General features: G+C 44.2%; 1 protein-coding gene across 2 annotated transcripts in view; it reads left to right on the top strand.

Annotated features, from left to right (window-relative positions):
- The window catches only part of ASAP3 (ArfGAP with SH3 domain, ankyrin repeat and PH domain 3), a 96,023-nt gene that overhangs the window by 33,267 nt on the left and 41,420 nt on the right, over positions 1–21,336 (top strand). For both annotated transcript variants that reach the window (XM_061596661.1, XM_061596662.1), the window contains exons 5-6: positions 7,179–7,228; positions 9,182–9,308. In XM_061596661.1, the coding sequence (XP_061452645.1) occupies positions 7,179–7,228; positions 9,182–9,308 (177 nt within the window). The remainder of the gene's footprint in view (positions 1–7,178; positions 7,229–9,181; positions 9,309–21,336) is intronic.

The raw sequence follows: 21,336 nt of genomic DNA, 5'->3' as shown, positions 1-21,336 counted from the left end.
TGAATGTGCCACTTAATGCTGCTGTGCCAATATTTGGACAGTCGGCCATTTTTTCAGTTTTCTGAGATGAAGATGAGCCCCCCTCAAAAAGAGACAGTTTTTTTGGTCATTTTGTTTAAACCTGGGGTGTTGCCACAGTGGGTTTTGTGTCACACACACTGGATTGTTTTCTAGCAAAAAGCCGAGTCTGAGAGTGCCAGCCTAGTGGAAGAAATGGGGAATAAAATTGAACGTTAGAAACAAACACTGTGTTGTTCAACAGTGTAGCAAATGCAAAAGGAAGCTTTTCCTGCAAACACAGCAAGCTGGTTCACATTTAATGCAAAACTATATTGCTTTGGAGTTTTGTGTCCACATGATCCCTGTTACCACCTCCTCCATTGGTTGCATTTTGGGGAAAGGTTAAGGGGGGCATTAATGAAATCCACAAGCAGGAGCAGCGCTGGGCATGCCGGGGCCCTTGGGCACCAGCCTGCCCTGGCACCTGCCCGCACGTCCCACCTGCCTTTCCCTTGAAGTAAATGTTGGCTGTGCTGTGGGTGCTGCCTGCCATCAACCAAGGTGGTGGCTGAGGCTTCCGCCACCGTCTTGGTTAATAACATACATACGCGCTACGCGTGCGCAATGCCTGACATCAACCTGCAGGGGCATCAGCCCCTTAGGGAAGCCTCAGCCGCCATCTTGGTTGATGGCAGGCATGCACCCGCTATGCAGCCAACATTTACTTCGAGGGAAAGGTAGGTGGGGTGAGCAGGTTGGCGTCACGGGCCTGCGCGGTAGTAGCGGGGGTGCCTGGGAGCTCCCTCTCTGTGATCCGCAGCAGCATCTGGAGCCAATGCTGCTGTGGATCGCAGAAGGGCCCGCTACCCACCCACCCTAAGGAGGGGCCTTCAGAGGCCCTCGTCTAGGGCCGAGCTTGGCTGCCCTCTGGCGCCAGCCCTGTCCACAAGCCTCATACACTGATTCTTACCAATTTTACCCAAATCACCCCCCCCCGTAGTCTTCTAAAAACATTAACTAAGAGGCTGTAATAAGAGGCTAGAGAGCTGGACTCTTTCTATAATGAATCCGTAGGAAGCTGATTTGCACCAGCCTTTCCTAACCTTTGGGTCCCCAGATGTTGTTGGACTACATCTCCCATCAGCCTTTGAATGTACATCCTACATAACAAGTGTTTACAAAATGTGTGTAATTTAAATGTGGATGATTTGTGCATTTGTAAAATAAAAATCCACAGAAAACTGATGCCACAGACCTATGACTGAACGCCAGCATAATTGAATGAATTAGGTTGCTCATTCCCTTCTTGCTATCAGGTAGACTTATGCTATACAAAAAAAAAAAAAAAAAAACAAGAAACAGAAAACAAAAATAAAACAAAAGACATGCTTTTTTTAAAAGAAAGAGGAAACTCTCAGAAAATGTTCCTATGATGTAATTAAAGAGTAGTAACGAATTTAGCCTATTCAGCTAAACCTCATAATAGTATATCATTATGCACCATGGAAATGCAGACATGCTTCTATTTTATTGGGAGCAGGCCACACTTGAACTCTGCTTCTGAGTAAGTGTGCATAAGAGCAGGTTGCTAATGTCCATGAATAACTGTAAAGGGCCTAGTTTTCCTGGATTCGTACTTACAGTTTACTTAGGTTTTGCTGCATGCCAGTTAACAAAAATGTATTTCCAAGGATGTTAGCGTAATTTCCTCTAACTGGAATCGGTGTCAGCAAAAGCTCTATTGCTTCTGATCCAGAAAATTGAAAGTTTGCATGAATTGAAAAGAAACTTCTTGACTTTTTCACGTGGTGTTTGCTTCATGTGTGTATTTTCAAGCATTCACTCAGTTTTAGAGTAACCTGTGGCCCTCCAGCTGTTGCTAGACTCGCATCAGCCCCAGCCAGCAGTGGCATCACTAGGGTTCACCTGGTGCAGACCACAGCGCCTTCTCTCTGACTCCGAGCGATCGCGTACATGACGGAGTGCGCGGCCGAACAACAGGGCGCGGGAGCGCGCCACCGCCTTGTTGTCTGCCGCCGCTTCCACCTCCTAACAGCCGAGGAAGGCAGGCATGCCATGTGAAGGCTCTCGTTGGTGCCTAGGCAGTGCCAGGGGGCGGTGGCTCTGGGTGTCACCCCTGTCTGGTGGTGTCACCCGGTGCGGCCCGCACCTGCCGCACCCCCCAAGTGATGCCCCTGCCAGCCAGCATGGCCAACAGACAGGGATTATGAGGAATTGTGGTTCAACACCATCTGCAGGCCTGGAGGTTAGCTTATCCTTGATTTAAAAGATGGAGGAATTGGAGCGTTTGAGGCTGTGGGTTTTAGAAAGGCTTTAGGAAGCAGCCTTATATCAAGTCAGTCCATTGGTGCAGGTCTCCCCAGTTTTAGTCTAGTCCTCCATCCACTGCACCAGGGATGGGGAACCTTAGTCTTGGGGACCAAACGTCATCCTCCAGTCCTCTTTGCCTGACCCTCAGGACTCTCCCCAACCACACACCCTCTTCCCAGGCCATATCCTGGGGATGCACTATTGCTCAGTGGCAGAGCATCTGCTTTGCATGCAGAAGGCCCCAGGTTCAATCTCCTGCATCTCCAGATAGGGCTAGGAAAGATTCCCTGCCTGAAATCCTGGAGAGCTGCTGCCAGTCAGTGTGGACAATACTGAGCTAGATGGACAAATAGTCTGACTCAGTGTAAGGCAGCTTCCTATGTTCCTATCCCTCACCAGCTGTGCCTTGTACCCTCTTTCAGTATTTTTGCCTGGCTGGAATGTGTCCTTAAACTCTGTTGTTCCTTGCTTGCCCAAGAGGGGCAGGCGATTGTGTGTAGAAACTAGCCTCCCTTACAAAGGTGAAATTCACCCAACATTGCTCTGCCTACTTTTGCCTCTGGCCCTGCCAATCTCTTGGATTTTAGAACAAGGGACACTCCTCACCCTACCTGGAGATGTCAGGGATTGAACCTGGGACTGTCTGCATACAAAGCAGGTGCTCTGCCGCTGAGCTAAAATGTGCCAATTTAGAAATAATTCAGCTCTGCCGCTGAGCTACAGCCCTGCGCTGGATATCAGTGCATGCTATAACATCTGAGATGGAAGCTTGCTATGTCTGCCCTTCCCTTCCCTTCCGGCCCTTGTTTCCTTGTTTTCCCCCCCAGATGTCTGGTTTGGAGGAAGGTGGCGAAACTGGAAAGTCAGCTTTAGGCTGTTCGACAGGCTTGCCCAGTTTTTTGTGTAGGGGACAGTGTCAGTTTCCTACCAGGGAGAAACTGTTTTTTTACACCCTCCTCCAACCACTTTCATTTTTGCTGCTCAGCACACTTTATGACGGTGGCACTGAAGGTGTTGCAGCGTGGTGGCTGTTTTGTGGGGCTCCCAAGCAGCACAACCCAGTTGGTCATAGGGTGATGCTGCTGCTCTGTATTCATGTCAGATGGATGATTGCCCCTTCTGAAAAATGACTTGCCCATGCATGCAAGCTGAAGTTTCTTCCATCACAGTCTTGTTTCCCCCCCGCTTCTCCCCCAATAAATAGACAGATATTTTTAATAATGCTACTCAGAGGTGGCTAATGCCCATTGGGACTGGTGGGGCGGAAGGCAGGAAGCTCCTCCAGTAGGTGGAGCCAGAGCCAATGTCAGGCAGGGCCAACTTCAATTTTAACGTGCTCCCTGTTCTCCTCCCTGCTGAGTTCCACAAAAGCAACACTGAGGTTGATGAGCTGATAGCCAGTGCCACCCCATAGACTGGATGTAACTAAGCAGGTGGGGGCTGACCGAGGACAGGCTGAGGTTGGTGGGGCAGTGCCCCATTTGCCCTAATGGAGTAGCCTTTTCTGCTGCTAGGCATTTTAGCATGTGTTTTTAAATTGTTTTAAATGTTTAAATTGTGTTTTTAGTTTTTAAAAGATGTGTTTTGAATTTGTATGTGTTTTTAGGTACTGTAAAACGCCCAGAGAGCTTCGGCTATGGGGCAGTATATAAATACAATAAAAATAAATAAATAAATAAAATAATACTGAACCGATTCTACCCTGCAGCCCACATCACTGCAGGAGCACTTCTTTTCCTGGTTTTTGAAGGGATCCTGGTTGAAAGCTGCAGTTCTGCTAGTGACATTCTCTTTCCATTTCATGCCGCACCCTGGGATCCTGTTGAGCGGCCTTTCTCTTTGACACCTGGGTGCACGGCAGAGTGGCGTCATTTGGACCCCGTCTGTGGTGCAGCCCTGAGGGCGTGGCGCCAGCAGCCTCTTTGCTCTAATAGCAAGCTAGAGGTTGCAACAGCAGAAGCACCGTGCATCTCCTTGGCATCTGCCTCTCCTCCCTTCTTCTGCTCAGGGAACCCTCTAACGTTTTCTTTTTGTCCTTTCCTAGGGATGGGCGAATCTGTTGCTTTCAGTTTCTTTCAATTTCTGAATCTTAAATTAAGTTCTCCATATTTCTATGTCAGTTTGTGAATTTTTTTCTTTTTAAAAAAGGCCTCATGAAAACCTGTCAACATTTTAATGTGAATTTCTCCTAACAGGCACATTTGTATATGCAATTTTGCCTAATATACACATTTTTGCAAAGTAATTTTGTGATGATGTGATTTTAAGTTGTGTTTAATTGTTTTTAATGATATAGTTTGAACTGTTGTAACGCTCCCTGGGACCTTAGGGTGAAGGGTGGGTAATAAATTGTAGTAGTAATAGTAGTCGTAGTAATAATAAATACTTTCCCTGATATAATGCATTTTTGAATGTTGTTTTCATCAATATCTGCATTTTTGTGCAGGCTTTGCATATGTATTTTTGTACACATTACTTGCATGGGGGACTGCATTGCACAGTTTGGAGATGTAATGCATGAAGATGGTTAATGTCTCCCAGGAGAATGCAGTCAAATATGAGAGGACTATTAGGCACAGTAGGTGGAATATTTTCAGTCGATAATGGAAAGTGTTTTCAGTGCTGAAATGTAGACCAGAAGAGACATTTTGCTCATCAGCTAGCAGTGCATCACAATAATGCAAAAGGAATCACTGAGCAAATGTATTTTATACTTAAATTCAAGAACCCCAACAATGGTTCAGTATTTTGGATGGTTTCCTACACTTAATGAGCCTGTACGGTTGGAGCAATTGATGCCAATTTTATCTTTGTACAGCAGGCTAGTTCCTACACACACACCCCTCTAGGCAAGCAGAAAGCATCATCATCATCATCATCATTTATTGCCCGACCTTTACCCAAAGTCCCCAGGGCGGGTCACAACAACCTTAAAATATGACATTAAAGACACTTTTAAAACAACCTAAAATCCCCAAATAGGGTAGGTCCTAAAAGTACATGTCTCTGGTAACAAAGGCCAGGATAAAGAGGTGTGTCTTCAGCGTTCACTTAAAACTGTACAACGTAGTTGCCCGATGCACCTCAGTGGGCACGGAGTTCCACAACTTAGGGGCTGTTGCAGAAAAAACCCTCTCCCAGGTCACCCCCCTAAGCTACTGGGGTGGTGGAACTCCTCAAAACGCCCCCCTCTGCTGATCTCAACACCTGTAGGGAAGGAGGCATTCTTTAGATATTTTGGACCTAAGTCATTTTGTGCTTTAAACACTAACATGGCACCTTAACTTGGGCCTGGAAATGAACTGGTTAGGAAGGTGGAGAGTCCTGAGGACCAGATAGGGGAGCTTGGAGGGCTGCATTTGGCCCCTATGGCTGGGTTCCCCTCCCCTGTTCTAGTGCATATTTTATTCAGCATAGGAAGCGGCCTTATATAGAGTTCAGAACATTGGCCCATCTAACTCAATAGTGCATGTCTCCACTGCCACCCAGTGATGGCACCACAAAGGCAGCCCTCCAACTTCTTGTATTCCTCTTTGTTACCATGATCAGTTTATTGCTATGCTGCTGTTCCCTAGTAAACCGTGCTCAGTAGTGGCTCGCACCACCATCAGAATAGTCTTGAACACATAAGAAAATCCTATGTACTGATAGTGAACTTGCTGTCTTGAATGTGGAATAGAAAAACAAACAAACCTGTAAAACTCTAAAGGGGATGGGAAACAGCAGGGACTGAGCATACTCAGAGGCTATGGAATGCTGAATGATTGTTGGCTGGGAGGGAGGGGAGATTCTGGGAATGGAAATGGAATTTATTTTATTCAACAGGATTTATATACCATGAAATCATTAAAACCTCTACACGGTTTACACAAAACAATATAAAACATTCATGAAAAATACTGAATAAAATCAGATGTTAAAAACAAGCTGATTTAACTATTTTCAAAATGGAAATAAAATCTTTTTTAAAAAATATACAGTATAAAAATAAATCACATTAAAATATGTCAAAATTATATATTTGGGTAGGCGTTTAGCAGGCGCCAAAACCAATACAGTGAAGTTCTCTGCCTAAAATCAACGGGCAGGGAGTTCCAAAGTGTAGATGCTACCACACTGAAGGTTCGATTCCTTGCAAGCATGAAATGAGTATCCTGGAAAAGGGCACCACTGGCTGGCATCCTGAATAGGAGCATTCCCTGAAGCCTGATTTTACCACCACCTTATGCATGTCTGGTGCTGCATTGGCTATACAAGGACCTATACTTAGAAAATCAAGCTTGATCTGATAAAGAAAAACATGCCGGCTGCTTTCTGCACAAGTGTTCAGCAAGAAGCCAACTTGGTCCTACTTTCCAGTGCTCTGACCAATGAACCCAAAAGGCACTGGCATTGTGGAATGATGCTTAGGCACCTGGGACATTAGAGAGAAAAAACACCCTAGAATTTTATTTTATTAGGCTCTTCCAATAAGCTCTTAGTGCTTTCTCCAAATCCACTCCCTATAACAGAATTCTGGCTACAGACCTGCTGAACAGATGCTCTTTCTGTCCCTTAGCCAAATGTCCTTATGGTCCAGAAATGACTGAAGTGCATAGAAACGAAGGCTCTGGTTTTTCAACCTCTGGCCCGGGGAATGCGCCTGTTGAGATGGCTTAACGGTTAGCAACTTCTCCTTGCTGTGTAACTGATAGGTTCTACGTTAATGGGATTGGCAGGAAGAAACATTCTGGTGGCTCAGAGGGGGTGGCTGCCCCCTGCCCAGCAATACTGGCCCCTTGTCTCCCCCTTTAGACACTCCTTTGCTAACACCCCCTCCTCCTTCTCTTTCCCCTTTTGCTCGGCAGGATTCCAAGAAGCAGATTGAAAAGGCTTGGAAGGATTATGAGACCAAAGTGTAAGTAACCCCCGCTGCTTCTGGCTGGAGCAGGCTCATTTTTCCTCCTCTCAAACAAAGGTGTTTTGTTGTGGGTCCAGCAGCATGGGGGGTGGCCAGAGCTTGGGTCAACCAATGAGACTGCCCTTTATCAATGTGCTGCTGTGCTGTCCAGTACGGTTCTGGCGATGGTGCTAGAACACATGGCTTGTATGCAAAAGATTCTCAGTTTCAATCTGCGGTGTCTCCAGGCAGGGCTGGGAAATACTTGGAGCGCTGCTGTCAGTCACGGGATGAATCTGTGCCCCTCCAGATGTTGTTGGACTACAGCTCCCATCACACTCTAATTGTTGGCCATACTGGCTGGGGCTGATGGGAGTTGGAGCCTGACAATGTTTTGATTGTGCCAAGTTTGGGGAAGACTGTTGTGCGTCATCTGGAGCTTCCAGATCTGACTGGGGGAGAGAGGTAAGATCTGCAAGGGACTGATGAGAGCTGGAGGGCCACAGATTCCCCAGCCCTGCAGTGGACAGTACTTAGCTAGATGGACCTGTTAGAGTTTTCGTGTATATATATGTTGCTGCAGAGTTAAGAAATAACTGCTCTGTTAAGACTGGTAGTTGAAAGAATCAAGAAACCTACCAGTCTTAACAGACCAGTTATTTCTGTACTTCTCAGCAACACATCCATCCATCCATCCATCCATCCATCCATCCATCCATCCATCCATCCATCCATCCATCCATCCATCCATCCATCCATCCATCCATCCATCCATCCATCCGCATAAACTCTTAACAAAGAGTTAATTCAAAGAGGTGAAATCACACATACTGAAGCAGCCATGCAGCCTGCATTCAAGGAGCCATTGCTAACAGAACAATGACAAGAAGAGAAGGGAGGAAGGGGAGGAGCAAAGCCTGTAAAAACAGCAAATACTTTAGAGGAGGAATCCACAGAGGGAGGAATAGATTGCCGTTCTGTCTATTCCCCCCCCCCGATTCAGATCACTTGTAACACACATTGGTGCTTTACCCCCAACAGGACCCATGGCCTGTAAAAGGCAGCTTTCTATGTTCCAATCTCCATTTTATTTCTTGGTCTTTAAAAAAAGAAAAATAAGGAAGTATGTAAAGTAAGCACTGTTTTTTATCCTTTAACCTTTTGCTTTTGTTGTTGCAATGAGTGCACAGATATACACAGCAATTCTTGTTAAAAAAAATAAATAAGGATTTGAACAATTTTTTCCATCTACAGCAGCAACGAGAACAATCCTTGTAGTATCCCAAAGAATTAGGATTAACAGTTTGAACTAAAAAGAAAAAGAAAAGAAAGGCTCAAATATTGGAGATTTTCCTTAGAATGAGGGATGTTTACACATGGTATTCTGTGACCCGATTCAAATGATCACCAGATCTAGGGCTTATTAAGTAACTCTGAGGTTAGCTGCAGCTCATTCAGATTCTATGTGTTTCCCATCTTCTTTGTATGTAAGAGAAGACTGAAAGCTTTCTTTTCCACTTTAGAACAAGCTGCTTTTCCACATTACTTATGAGCTTGGAGGACTGTGGATTGTGCAGGTGGATATGCAGGCTTCTTTTAACTGTGATTTGGTTAGTACAAAGCATAGTTTCCCGACTTTGTACGTAACAGGGAACTGTGGCTTAATCTAAAGTGAAAGCAAAAGCTTCCTCTTTGCCCAGAGAGGATGCACGAGCCTGAGGCTGTACAGGCTCATTCATGATCATTCACTCTAAACATCAGCACTGGTCAACATGGCCAATGATTGGGTTGGTGGGATTTGTAGTCCAGGAATGACTATAGGGCACCAACTTCTTCATCCCTGGTTTAGGTGCATGTACAAACCTGTTCCCTAGGGGGGGTGACTTTGTTGCTCATGGAGGAAGAGTTGAAGGTTGAGTTACAAGTGTGCCTCAGTCTGTCACATTGTCTTTGGTATTCTTTATTTCCTAGAGCAAAGATGGAAAAGGAGAAGGAGCGAGCCAAAATATCTGGAGTAATCCAGGCTGAACCATCTGCAGCAGAAATTGCCGAGGACCTGCAGAAGGAGCGCCGTACTTTCCAGCTTCAGATGTGTGAGGTAGGAGCTCGTGCATGGGGAAGGACCATAGCTCAGTGGTAGAGCATCTGATATGCATGCAGAAGGTCCCAGGTTCAGTCCCCGGCATCTCCAGGTAGGGCTGGTAGAATACCCTACCTGAAACCGTGGAGAGCTGCTGCCAGTCAGTTTAGATCACTGTTCTTTAACCTTGGGTCCCCAGATGTTATCAGACTACAACACCCATCAACTCCAGACAGCTTAGCTAGTGGCCAAGGATGATGGGAGTTGTAGTCCAACAACATATGGGAACCCAAGGTTGAAGGAAAGTGGTGTGGACAATACTGAACTAGATGGTCCAATGTCAGACTCATTATAAGAACTCCCTGGCAATGATGGCACTCATTCCTCCTAGGACTGAAAGCTTGATCCTGATGGTAAACCCTTGATTGGGCCCTGTATGGGCATAGCTGTCTGTGATTGGGGTCACGGCCCTGAACAGCTATTTATGCTGTTTGCCTCCATCTTAAAATCTCAGTGGGATGTAGACCTTGTTCTTATAAGTGGCGTGCAAGGAGGCAAACCTGTTTCAAAGGCTGTACTGCATGTTACAGGTGTGGACTTGGCAGATGGAATGCTCCTCCACATAAAAGCATGTTCTGCGCAATGAAGACTAGGGGACCTTTGGGGACAAAGGTTCTTGCTTAGCCTAGCTTTCTGTGTGCATGGATCACAAGGGAGGGAGGGAACTTCACTTTGTGAGAATGAGGTCTTAGCTTGGAACTAATATGTTTAAGGTAAGGTAATAAAGGTCTTATACTGCAGGGTTGACTTTGCCCCTGTAGTAGCTTAATTCTTTCTCCACAAACTGCTCAGGATTGCAACAGGAAATGGCTACTACGTTGGTGTGAGAAGTGATTGTGGCTCACAGGCTGAGCAAAGCAAGGCCATAGTGGAGCATTTTATTTTGTAACCTTGAATGTATAGGGACTGGAATCTAAACTTGGTATTCAACATTGAAGTCTAGGGGTTGGAGAACCTGTCAGATTTGTTTTCTCATTTTTCCAATCTTTAATTCAAGTTCTCCACATTTCCACATCAATTTGCAAGTCTTTTCTTAAAATCCTCAGGAAAATTCATCAGCATTTTAATGTGAAAATTCATTAGCATTTTATCCTAATATACACATTTTTGCAAAGCAATTTCCCCTAATATAGTGCAGTTTTGTATGTTGTTTTCACTAATATATGCATTTTTATGCACACTTTATCATAGTATATGCATTTTGTACACATTGCTTGGCTGGAGAATTGCATTGCAAAATTCAGTGAAGTGCAAATTTTGAAGAATGACTAGGTTCTGTTCACATCTTGGAAAGCGTAAATTAGGCAGGTTCTCCTTTAAATGTGAACTGAATAATATTTTTCCCCATCCTTACTGAGGTCATAATTCTGCATTTCAAGTTTGAAAGTGGGCCCACTCCACCCATCTGGTTTTATTTTTAAGGGACCAGGAAATATGATAAATGCATTTCATTCTGGTCAGCTAAAAAAAAAGATCAGGCCACACACAGTTTGTTTGGTAGATGAATCAACTCAAGCATTGGTTGATTAATAAGTGGGAGCAAATTTCCTTCTCTCTAAATGCCAGCAATCTGCTTCTTTGGTTGGTTGATTCTGATGTTATAGTAATAGGAATATGGTGCTGGTGGTGAGAAATTAAAGAGAGCCTTTTCTTCCAGCAAAAAGTGGTGGTTTTCTTGTTTATTAAACCATTAGTTCTCCTGACACTTCCACTGATATCTCCAAAAAAAGCATACCATAATGAGTTTTTGGCAATACGAACATTAAAATTTCATCTGTTTTTAAAAGTAGGTGACTAGTCAAGGAGCATTTCTTTAAATCACTTGACAGGCACATTAAAAAAATGTCTTGCAGAAAGAAACATCAAAAGACAGCTTTTATTGCTTTTGACTTGAAATATCCCCCTGCAAGGCAGTTCTTTTTAGATGATGCTTGACTTGGTGGGTCACAAATTGTGTGGTCTTTTCTTACTCTTGCCTCATTCCTCCTCATCTGTCTTTTTACTGGGCTGTTTGTGTAGGCCAAAAGCAGGAAACCCTTATCTGCTGGGGGCCACCTTCCCTTGGGGATAATCTGCTGGTGTCTTGTGCTATTGGTGGGTGGAGCCAGAGACAAAATCCTTTTGGGCTAACTAATCCAGAATAATTAGTTTTATTTAAATTTAAATTTTCCCTGTGGCCACCCTCAGGTGAGAGTTCCCAATCCCATTCAGGCCTACTCATAAGTAAACTCCACTGGATTCGATGAGGTTAAGCTTAACTAAATATACAGAGGACCAATACACTACTGTTCTGGAATGGAAGTGAAAGTAATTCCTTTCTGAGTCACACACACACACACACACATGAAGACAACCAGGAAAAAAGACTGCAGGGAACGTGCTGGTGAAGCAGCACCCAGCAGGACTGAACTCTCCACTCACCAGCTGATGAGCGGAGAGTTCAATCCTGTTCCCTCCAGGGATCTGCTCAGCTGTTCCCCACAGGGAACATCCTGGCTACACAGCACCAGCAGGATTTTACCCGAACACTGCCCATCAGTTGATATCACCCAGTGATGCCAGCTGATTGACAGGTGGGTGTGGTTTGGTGAAATGGCCTCGCAGGCAAAATTGAACCACTTGCCAGGCCAAGACTAGCCTGTGGGTCACAGGTTCCCTTCCCCTGCTTTAGAAAGTCAGGAAAGAGGAAATGAACAGGAAGGAACTCTGATGGGATATAGAATGGGGGTAAGCAACAAGTTGCCCTCCAGATGATGTTGGACTCCAGGTCCCATAATCCCTGAACACTGGCCATGCTGGCTGCAACTGATGGAAACTGGAGCCCAACAGCATCTGGAGAGCACCACATTGGTCACCCTGAGGGAGAAGAATGGGACAGTTTCCAAGAAGAGTTGGAGCCATATAAAATAAATCCAAGGGCCGTATGCTGCTCGCCTCAATCTAGGCTTAGAATATGTTCTGGGCTGCAGGCCCAAACCCTTCTTTGTTGTGTTACTCGTTTTTTTTCCTTCTGGAAAAGAGGATTGCAAGAGGCTTGACTTTCACCAAAGGCCTGGGTAGGGTTGGGGAGACGAAAGAAGGCGAGTGTTAACAATGCCTCCCATGTAGGAAGAAATCCAAGCAGCTGGAAATAGTTTCTAATTACTGTACATTCCCCCAGCCCTGGTGTTCTCCCAACAAATCATACAGAACTGGATTGACCCAAAGGTGTGTTAAACACTTTGTGATTGGACAGTGGAATCCACATATTTATGGAAACCACATGCCTTTCCTAGCTCTGGTAGCCTTTCTGCAGCATTGCTCTGCAGAACACTTTTTCGATTGCGTTCTGAGAGATGCTCTCTAGCTCAGTGGACCTTGTTGCATATCCTTAAAGCTGGCCACTCGAGCCCTGGTTCTGCCAAAAATGATTTTGGCTTGGCAAAAGGAGCTGGTATATTTTGTGTGTGTGTGTGTTGCAATACGCAGGGGACTTTGGCATAGCAATAAGGTGCTTGTTAGGTCTGTACATTTTCTGGTTGTTTGCAAAGCCCGCAGCTTCGGATGTGTCAAGACATGTCTGTTGCAGACTGCTGTCATGTATGTGACTTGTATTTGTTAGATGAATATGTGTGGAGATTTTGAAAAGGTTCATTTACAGTGGGTTGGATCCAGAGTTAGTCATGTTTAAAATAGACTGGGGTAGGGAACCTTTGGCCCTTCAGATGCAGATGCTGCTAAACTACAAATCCTATCAGTCCTAGCAAGCATGGCCAGTAGCCAGGGACGATGGGAGTTTTAGTTCAGTAACATCTGGAGGGCCAAAGGTTCTCCACATCAGGAGTGGACTCACTGAAAATGAGATGAGATGGATACAACCATATTTGCAGTGCCCTCTTGACTGAGGGCACATCTGCACTATGCATTTAAAGTGGTATAATACCACTTTAAACAGTTAGGGCTTCCCCCAAAGAATCCTGGGGACTGTAGTTTGTGCAGGGTGTGGGGAGTTGTTAGGGGGATCCTTGTTCCCCTCACAGAACTACAATTCCCAGAGTTCCCTGGGAAGTAGGATTGTTTGTTAATCCACTTTGGCTGGAGAGTTTTTTTTTTTTTTTTTTCAATAATTTTTATTCAAATTTTCATAAAACATACAAGACGAAATCATAAAACATTCAAAGACAAAAAACAAAATCAAAAATAGTTAAACAAAAAAAAAAAAATAAAAATAAAAATAAAAAATAAAAAATAAAGAGTAAAATATTGACTTCCCATTTGTCAAAGATCAGATCAGTTATAAGTCTATAATATATAACAATCCTGTCTCTTAAGTCATATTATAAAATCACTTTCCTCCAATAGTTATCTTACTTAATCATCAAATCTCATAAACATTACTTTATTCTTTCCACAAAAAGTCAAAGAGAGGTTTCAATTCTTTAAGAAATATATCTATCAATTTTTTTTTTCCAGATAAGCATATCGATTAATCCATCTCATTACTAATTATGATAATCTTATTGTCATAACCATAGTAAAAATAAACATTTCAATTAATCCATCACATCAGAATCTGTTAGGTTCAGTAATTTCAGTAGCCATTATTCTATTATCCCTATTAGTTCCATTTTCCATCTTCCATCTTCAGTAGTCTTGTTAAGTCCAGTAATTTCGATATCCAATCTTCCATTATCAGTATTCCATAATAATCTTGCTGTCAAAGCCATAGTCATATAGTAAGAGTCTGATGGGAATTACCTCTATCCCAAATATTTTCTTGCCATCCATTCTGAATAGGTTGCTGAAATACTGCTGTAAAATCATATCTCTGTTCTTTTTTTCAAAATACACTGGGTCATCTCTTGAAAGTTTTTCCATTGTCACATGGCTGCAGTTAATTCCATAGATTTTCTCTATATTGGGCTCCATCACATCATTCCAGTCCAGAAGATTATCCATGCCATTGATAACTTTATCTCTAGAATCTTCATTAATTTCTTCAGAGATAACATTGAGTTCCAAACAATAGATTTTATTTCTAAAGTCCATAGACTCCAAATCTTTTTCCTGTTCCACGTTTGTTCCAATCTCCGGGGTCTCCTCTCTCACAGGGACCCCTGTTCCAGTCTCCAGGGTCTCCTCTCTCACAGGGAACCCTGTTCCAGTCTCCAGGGTCTCCTCTCTCACAAGGACCCCTATGTCTTTAATCTCCTGTGTCTCCAAACAATAGATTTTATTTCTAAAGTCCATAGACTCCAAATCTTTTTCCTGTTCCACGTTTGTTCCAATCTCCGGGGTCTCCTCTCTCACAGGGACCCCTTCCAGGGTCACCTCTCTCACAGGGACCCCTATATCTTTAATCTCCTGCGTCATTTTACTCAATTCAATTTTCAGCTCCTTACAACCCTGTCGCAGGTTTTGTTTCGTTATCTCAATCTCATCCATTATTTTCTGAAACATAGTTATTTCCAGATTCTCAGCCACTTTCTTAATTGCCATTTTAAAAGAAAAATATAGGAAAACCACTTCTTATTTCAGCAACAATTGGGTTAATACTCCAAACTTGGTGACATCACAGTATAAACAGAGCAGACAGCCTTATCTCTCCATAGTTAAGTAAACAAAATGCAGTTCCCAGGATCGAAACAATTAATGGCAGTCGTCAGGAAACAGATTCGTCAAAAAAAAATAGACCAAAAAGAGAGTAGTCTCAGACAATATAATATTCTTCAAAATAAAAATCTGGAATAGAAATCCCTCTTCTGTGTATATCTTTAGAATGCAAATCCAGGACAGCTTTTTGCAACAAAAACAGAGATAAGCTATTAATTAGTGCGTAGCAGAGAGAAGTTATGGCTCCCCAGTGAGATGTCAAAAGCCGATCAATCTGGCAAATCTCTTTTAAACAGCAACAATTTAAGTCAAATAAAAGAAAAATATAGAAAGAAGGGTGCTTGCCTGTTAGTGCGTTCTCTCTTAGAAGATAAGGTGAACGTTCGCTTTATCAGATAGAGCTTGCTGTTGAAAATCCGTCCCACCTTCGTCGGCTGGACCTCGTCCCATAAATTAATGAGATCTGGTCGTCCCAACAAAAATAGGCTTTGAGGTTAATCTCTTCGTTTCTCCCTACCCGGGAGAAGTTTAATCAGTCAAAAAAAAAGAAAAAACTGACTGATATATCTGAATAAGCTTCTTTTGAGGCAGGAGCCCGTCTCAAAAGCAGGCACAGGCTAAGTCACCCTTCCCGGAAGTCTCACTTTGGCTGGAGAGTTAAGTGTGTTTGTGAGTGTAAACCTTTGACTTTTGCATGGCAGGAATGCAGTTGACTGTGCAAAGGCAAACATCCTATTCTATTGTTCTGTCCACTTTTTGCCTCTGGTCACTGTTGCCTCTGGCCTTGCCCATCGTTAGCATGTGGTGCTTGGAAGGCTACCCATAAAAGAATGCAGCCCTCTGGATGAAAACTTCCCCTTTTATTTTATTGCATTGAAAAAAAAATTTTTTTGCACGCATTTCACAGACCTCCTGAAGCCCATCCATGGACACCCCCCACCAGAAGTCCATGGACCACAGGTTAAGAACTCCAGTCCTATGTACTCAAAAACTCAGTGCAACCAGGGGTATAGGTGTCCAGGGTCATGGGGGTTTGTAGACCCCTTAGTTTTTTGGGAGCAGGGTCCCTTTGTCTCCAATGTCCTATGGATGAATCAACATGAAAGGGAAATGTATTAGCCACTGCGAAGAGTCTTATGGAAGCTATGATTGTATTCTTCTTGCTGAACCCTCATCCTGCATTCATCACTCAAGAGAACTCCAGCAAAGTAAGAGACTGAAAGCTCAGTTTACTGTATAATCTTAGATGCGGGCATGGCATGAAGGGACCCTTTTGCCACTCCGCTACTGACTGTGCAACTGCAGAGATGATCCCTGCCCCTTCCAAACTCCAAGCTATAAAGGAAGGCTGGGGCAGTCAAGGAAGGCATACAATGGCTACTAGCCACAACGGCTATGTTCTACCTCCACTGTTGGAAGAAATATGCCTCTGAATATCCGTTGGTGGGATTCATAATTGGGGAGTGGAGTTGTTGCGCTCAAGTTCTGCTTGTGGGCTTCCCATAATGAGCATCTGGCTGGCCACTGTGAGAACAGGATGCTGGACTAGATGGACCATTGGCTTGATCCAACATGCTGGTCTTATGTTTTTATGAGGGTGTGCAGTAGGTTTTGATCATTTTGTCTATGGGGCCTGTCAGTAGGGATGGGGTTCAGTAGCTGGTTCCTATCTGTTTGAATTCTGGCAGTCCGTCTTTCAGTACCAATCCACCATTTTTTTGTTCTCGATTGTTTGCACAATTGCCGACTTGCTGTTTTTCCCAGTAAAAAAAATTGACATAATTTTTAATGAAAATGCTTATGCTCTAGGCACTTGTTCCACTGAGTTAAGAATGCATCAGTTTAGAGGAAAGCTGACTATGAAGACAATAATGTAAAACTCGGAGCTGATTTTTTTGGGGGAAAACGTGCTGATGACAGCTGCGATCCGTTGCAAGAGATCAATGCCGGTCTGAAATCAATGCGGATTGTCAGATTATGTCAAAATCCGGTAATAAATCCGATTTGGCGAATATTCTCCCCCATCCCTACCTCTCAGTGCTATGTTTCTTGAAACTATTGGGTGGGAATAAAAAATCCCTAGCACTCATGGCAACAGTGTTTACATGTCAGTGAGTTACATGTGAGTTTTGGCTCCCTAGGGGCATTTGGCCATCTACATTTGTGTGATTTTCCACTGTGTGAGAAATTGAAAGGGGAGACCGACTGTTGGCTGCTCGTGGGCTGTGAAGGTTTGGGTTTTCCAGAAAGGGTTAAAAGAGCTCTCCAGCGTTGGGCGGGTGGCAGCTTCTCTTCCTTTGTGTGGCTTTTCCCCCTCCCTTGGTTCTGTGGAATGGTTGGGGCTCAGCCAGCGAGTGAGTCATCCCTTTTGAATAGCTTCACTGTTAAATAAATAATAGCACATGGAAGCACTCCGTTGTAGCTTGCAGCTCTGTGCCAGAGGAGCAACAGTTGGGGAAAGATATGAAGCATGTGTAGTGTATCTAGTGAAGTAGGCATCTATTTAGAGTTTAATGTCCTGTCCTGTTGCCTAAAAGCTGCACCCTGGTGCCCTCCTCCAGGACAGTAACAGATCAGCACTAAAAGTCTCTGGGCATGAATCTATTCATTGGTGTCATTCATCAGCTTCAGTTTTAAGGGCAGATTGCAGTTTGCTCTCTCAGGCAGTGGGGCTGGAGACCAAGTCATTGATCTGGGCTGTCGCGGTCTTGGGAGGGCAGCCTCTGAGCAGCCCACACAGGTAGGATGGTTGATAGGAACTTGATTGGTCGAGTAGGAATATAAGAATCTGTCAAAAATCTTTGGTCCATCTAGGTCACTGTTATCTATACTGAGTGGCAACGGCGCTTCAGTGTTTCAGGTTGCGGCCTCTCACAGCCCATGTGCAGATTTGGAGGACTGAACGTGGGACCTTCTGAATGCAAAACATGCACTCTGTCACTGAGCTCTGTCCCTTTCTCTATGACTCGGTTTTCATGCTAAATTTAAAAGGTTGCTTCTTCACTGAGGTTTTGTCAATATATAGAGTAGTTTTATGTTCTAATGGTTGATCTGGCTCCATTAATTACTTGCCAGCCACAGAGTTAAAAATAAAACCTTATCCATTGGGCAGAGTGAGTTATAAACAAGCAGCACCTGCAGCAAGATCCTAATACAGTGGTTCCCAAACGCTTTTCCCCATGGACCACCTGAAGACTGTAGACCACTTAGGCTGCCATCCAATACATGTCTGAGAAGTCAGCCCCATGGAGTTCAATGGGACTTACTTCCAGGTAAGTGTGTATTGGATTGCAGCCTTCATGATTTTTCTGCCTGTTTCAGCATTTTTAACATGCTGTGCTGAATGCTGTATGGTTTTTAATTGTATCTTTATTGCTCCTTTTATTTCTTAGATTGTAGTTTATTGTATTTCAGTTTGCGTTCCATAGAATTTAAACTAAAATAAATGTACTGCCGTCAAGTCGATTCCGACTTATGGCGACCCTATGAATACAATAAAATACAATTTAAGAAATAAAAGAAGCAATGAAAATACAATTAAAATCAGGATGAATATGCAGTGCAGATGTGCCACAGACCTCCTGAATGAAGCTCATGGACCACTGGCGGTCCATGGACCACAATTTGGTAACCCCTGAAGTAGTCGTTTTTGTAACCCTGAAGACCCACTACCTCCAACTTTAGTGCCCAGAACATGGGACTTGTTTGTGGCTGAAAGTTGCCCACTTCCATCTTAACTTTTGCCCTAGGCAGAGATGTAGTCATCTGGGGTCTTGGGTGTGTGTGTCTTAGACCCCTTACCTTTTTGGGAGCAGGGTCCTTATGTCTCCGGCATCCTATGAGCCAATCAGCCTGAAAGGGGAATGTGTTAACCACTGAGAAGAATCTTCTAACATGCGTCCTTGTCCTTTCCTGCTGATTGGAGCCAATCAGAGTGAAAGGAGTTGAGGCAACCACTGAGAAGACTCTTCTCAGTAGCTAATGCACAGCCTCCCCTTTTATGCTGATTGGCTCCTAGGGATGTCTGTTGTTGTGGGAGAAGGCATTAACAAAGATCTCATTCTCAACCCAGCAGAGGGGGAGGGTGTGGCTGTGACTATCATGAAGGTACCCTGCTCTTCTGAGTTTGTCACATCGCTACTGGCCCTAGGTCCAACTCTGTTCTGCCTAGCCCTTGTTACGGTGTTGCAGCAGAATGAAAGTGCAGACCATTTGGTGGGGTTAACTTTGGCAAATCCATTGCCTCAACTTGTCTCTTGTAACATAGTGCTGTCTATCTAGCTCTGCTTGGCACGGCGCTCTGAATCCTCCATTCTTCAGCCTCTTGACGCATTGAACCAGCTGCAGGATTGGCAAGAAAAGCAACCCTATCCCCCCTACCCATAACTACTGTTGCCTTCCACTGATTTATAAAGTTCTGCTGAGCAAGTAGTCTGGGGACAGAGAATAAATGTAGGCTATTTGGAAACATGATGTCTTGCTCCGAGGAACATCTAGTCTTTTATTTGCCAGATTTCTCTGAATCGCCCAATGGCTCAATATTTGACATTTGAAGCAAGCCCTGCTGATTTGCTCTTCCGTTGTTTCTCTGTGACATTTTGCCCAATCAGGAGCTTTGTTCCAGTGTTCACAAGAAGGTGCAGGGGGTTAAACTGGGAAGGAGGAACAAGGGTGCATATGCTGCCCCTGCCCACAATATCTCTGGCATACCTTGACCTTCCCAAAAGGTTGCTTGTAAGCACTTTTAGTCAGATGTGTGTACGTACCTATTTCAGTCCTATCAGTTCAACATGGAAATGTTGGGGGTTCACTGAGTGTGCCCAATGTGCATGTGCTCACTCTGCCTCTCTGGTTCAAGCCATCCTATTTTTTTTAAATGTATAAATGGGTTTAGGAATGTAGGTAGCTGCCTTATACAGAGTCAGGCCATTGGTTCAGCTAGCTTAATATCATCTACACTGAGTGGCAGCGACTCTCCAGGGTTTCAGGCAGGAGTCTTCTTTCCCAGCCATACCTGGAGAAGCCAGGAATTGAGCCTGGAACCTTCTGCATACAATGCATGTACCCAACCACTGAACTTATGGCCCTTCACCAGCTTCACTGCTCCATAGGACCCCGAAAAGAATCATGCATGCATGAATATTAAGGGTGGATGGAATTTTCTCAGTATTACAAGTCAGTGCTACATATCTCTGCTCAGACGTTAACTCCCATTGGGTTCAATAGGGCTTGCTCCCAAGTAAGCGGGTATAAAGTTCAGCTATCAACTCTGCAAAACGCCTCCCCTTTCTCACAAGATCTAGTATGATTTAACCAAGCAGGTGGGGCCTGGATGCTGCCCTTCGATTGCAGCCACAAATGTCTGTGCAACAATATATATTTTTTCCCCTTTGGGGAAAAGGATCACAGTTCAATGGCAAAGCACATGCTTTGTGTGCACAGTGGAACCAATGGCCCTCCAGATGTTGCTGCACTGCAGCTCTCATCATCCATGCCTGCTAGGGCTGATGGAAATTGTAGTTCAGCAACATCAGGAGGGCCAAAGTCTCCCCACTCCTGGGGTATGTAGTCCCATTCCAGATGGCTGCTAATTATTCATGCTGTTGAAGAACTTCAATACATGAGAAGTCCCTGTTGGATCAGGCCAGGGGGGCATCTTGTCTAGCTCTTGTTCTTACAGTGGCCAGACAGAGGCCTATGGGAAACCCGCAAGCAAGACCTGAGCACAACAGCACTCTCCCCTTCTGCAACTGGTGTTCAGAAATATACTGCCCCTGACTGTAGAATTAGAACATATATTCATCAGGGTTAGTAGCTACTGTTAGTCTTATCTTCCATGGATCTATCTAATCCTTGTTTAAAGCCCTCTCCAGGCTGGTGGCCATTGCTGCTTCCTGTGGGAGTGAATTCCATAGTTTAACTATGCACTGTGACATCAGAGCTTGGAAAAGTTACTTTTTTGAACTACAACTCCCATCAGCCCAATCCAGTGGCCATGCTGGCTGGAGCTGATGGGAGTTGTAGTTCAAAAAAGTAACTTTTCCATGCTCTGCAAGAAACAGAGTCTTAAACGTGCCTCCTTGCACACTACATGTTGTCTGCAGTGATCGAGATGATAAAGGCTGAAGATAACTTTGCTAGTTATAAATTGGGCTAATGATTTTTCCTCCTAGTGTTCTCATACGTTCAAGGTGCAACGTTCATAAGACTTGAACACCATGATGGAGAACCTGTGGGTCATCCTAATATTGCTGGACTCCATCTCCCAGCAACCTCAGCCACCATGGCCATTGGCTTGGGGTGACGGGACTTGCAGTCCAACAACAACTGGAGGGGCACAGGTTTCTCTACATTGCCTTAACAGCTTGGGACCTAGGTATGTGTCAGAGTGCCT

Source organism: Rhineura floridana, chromosome 15 (genome assembly GCF_030035675.1).
Source record: "Rhineura floridana isolate rRhiFlo1 chromosome 15, rRhiFlo1.hap2, whole genome shotgun sequence".
NCBI lineage: Eukaryota > Metazoa > Chordata > Lepidosauria > Squamata > Rhineuridae > Rhineura > Rhineura floridana.
Note: the sequence above shows the minus strand (reverse complement) of the source record. Positions and strands in the feature narration are given on the sequence as shown.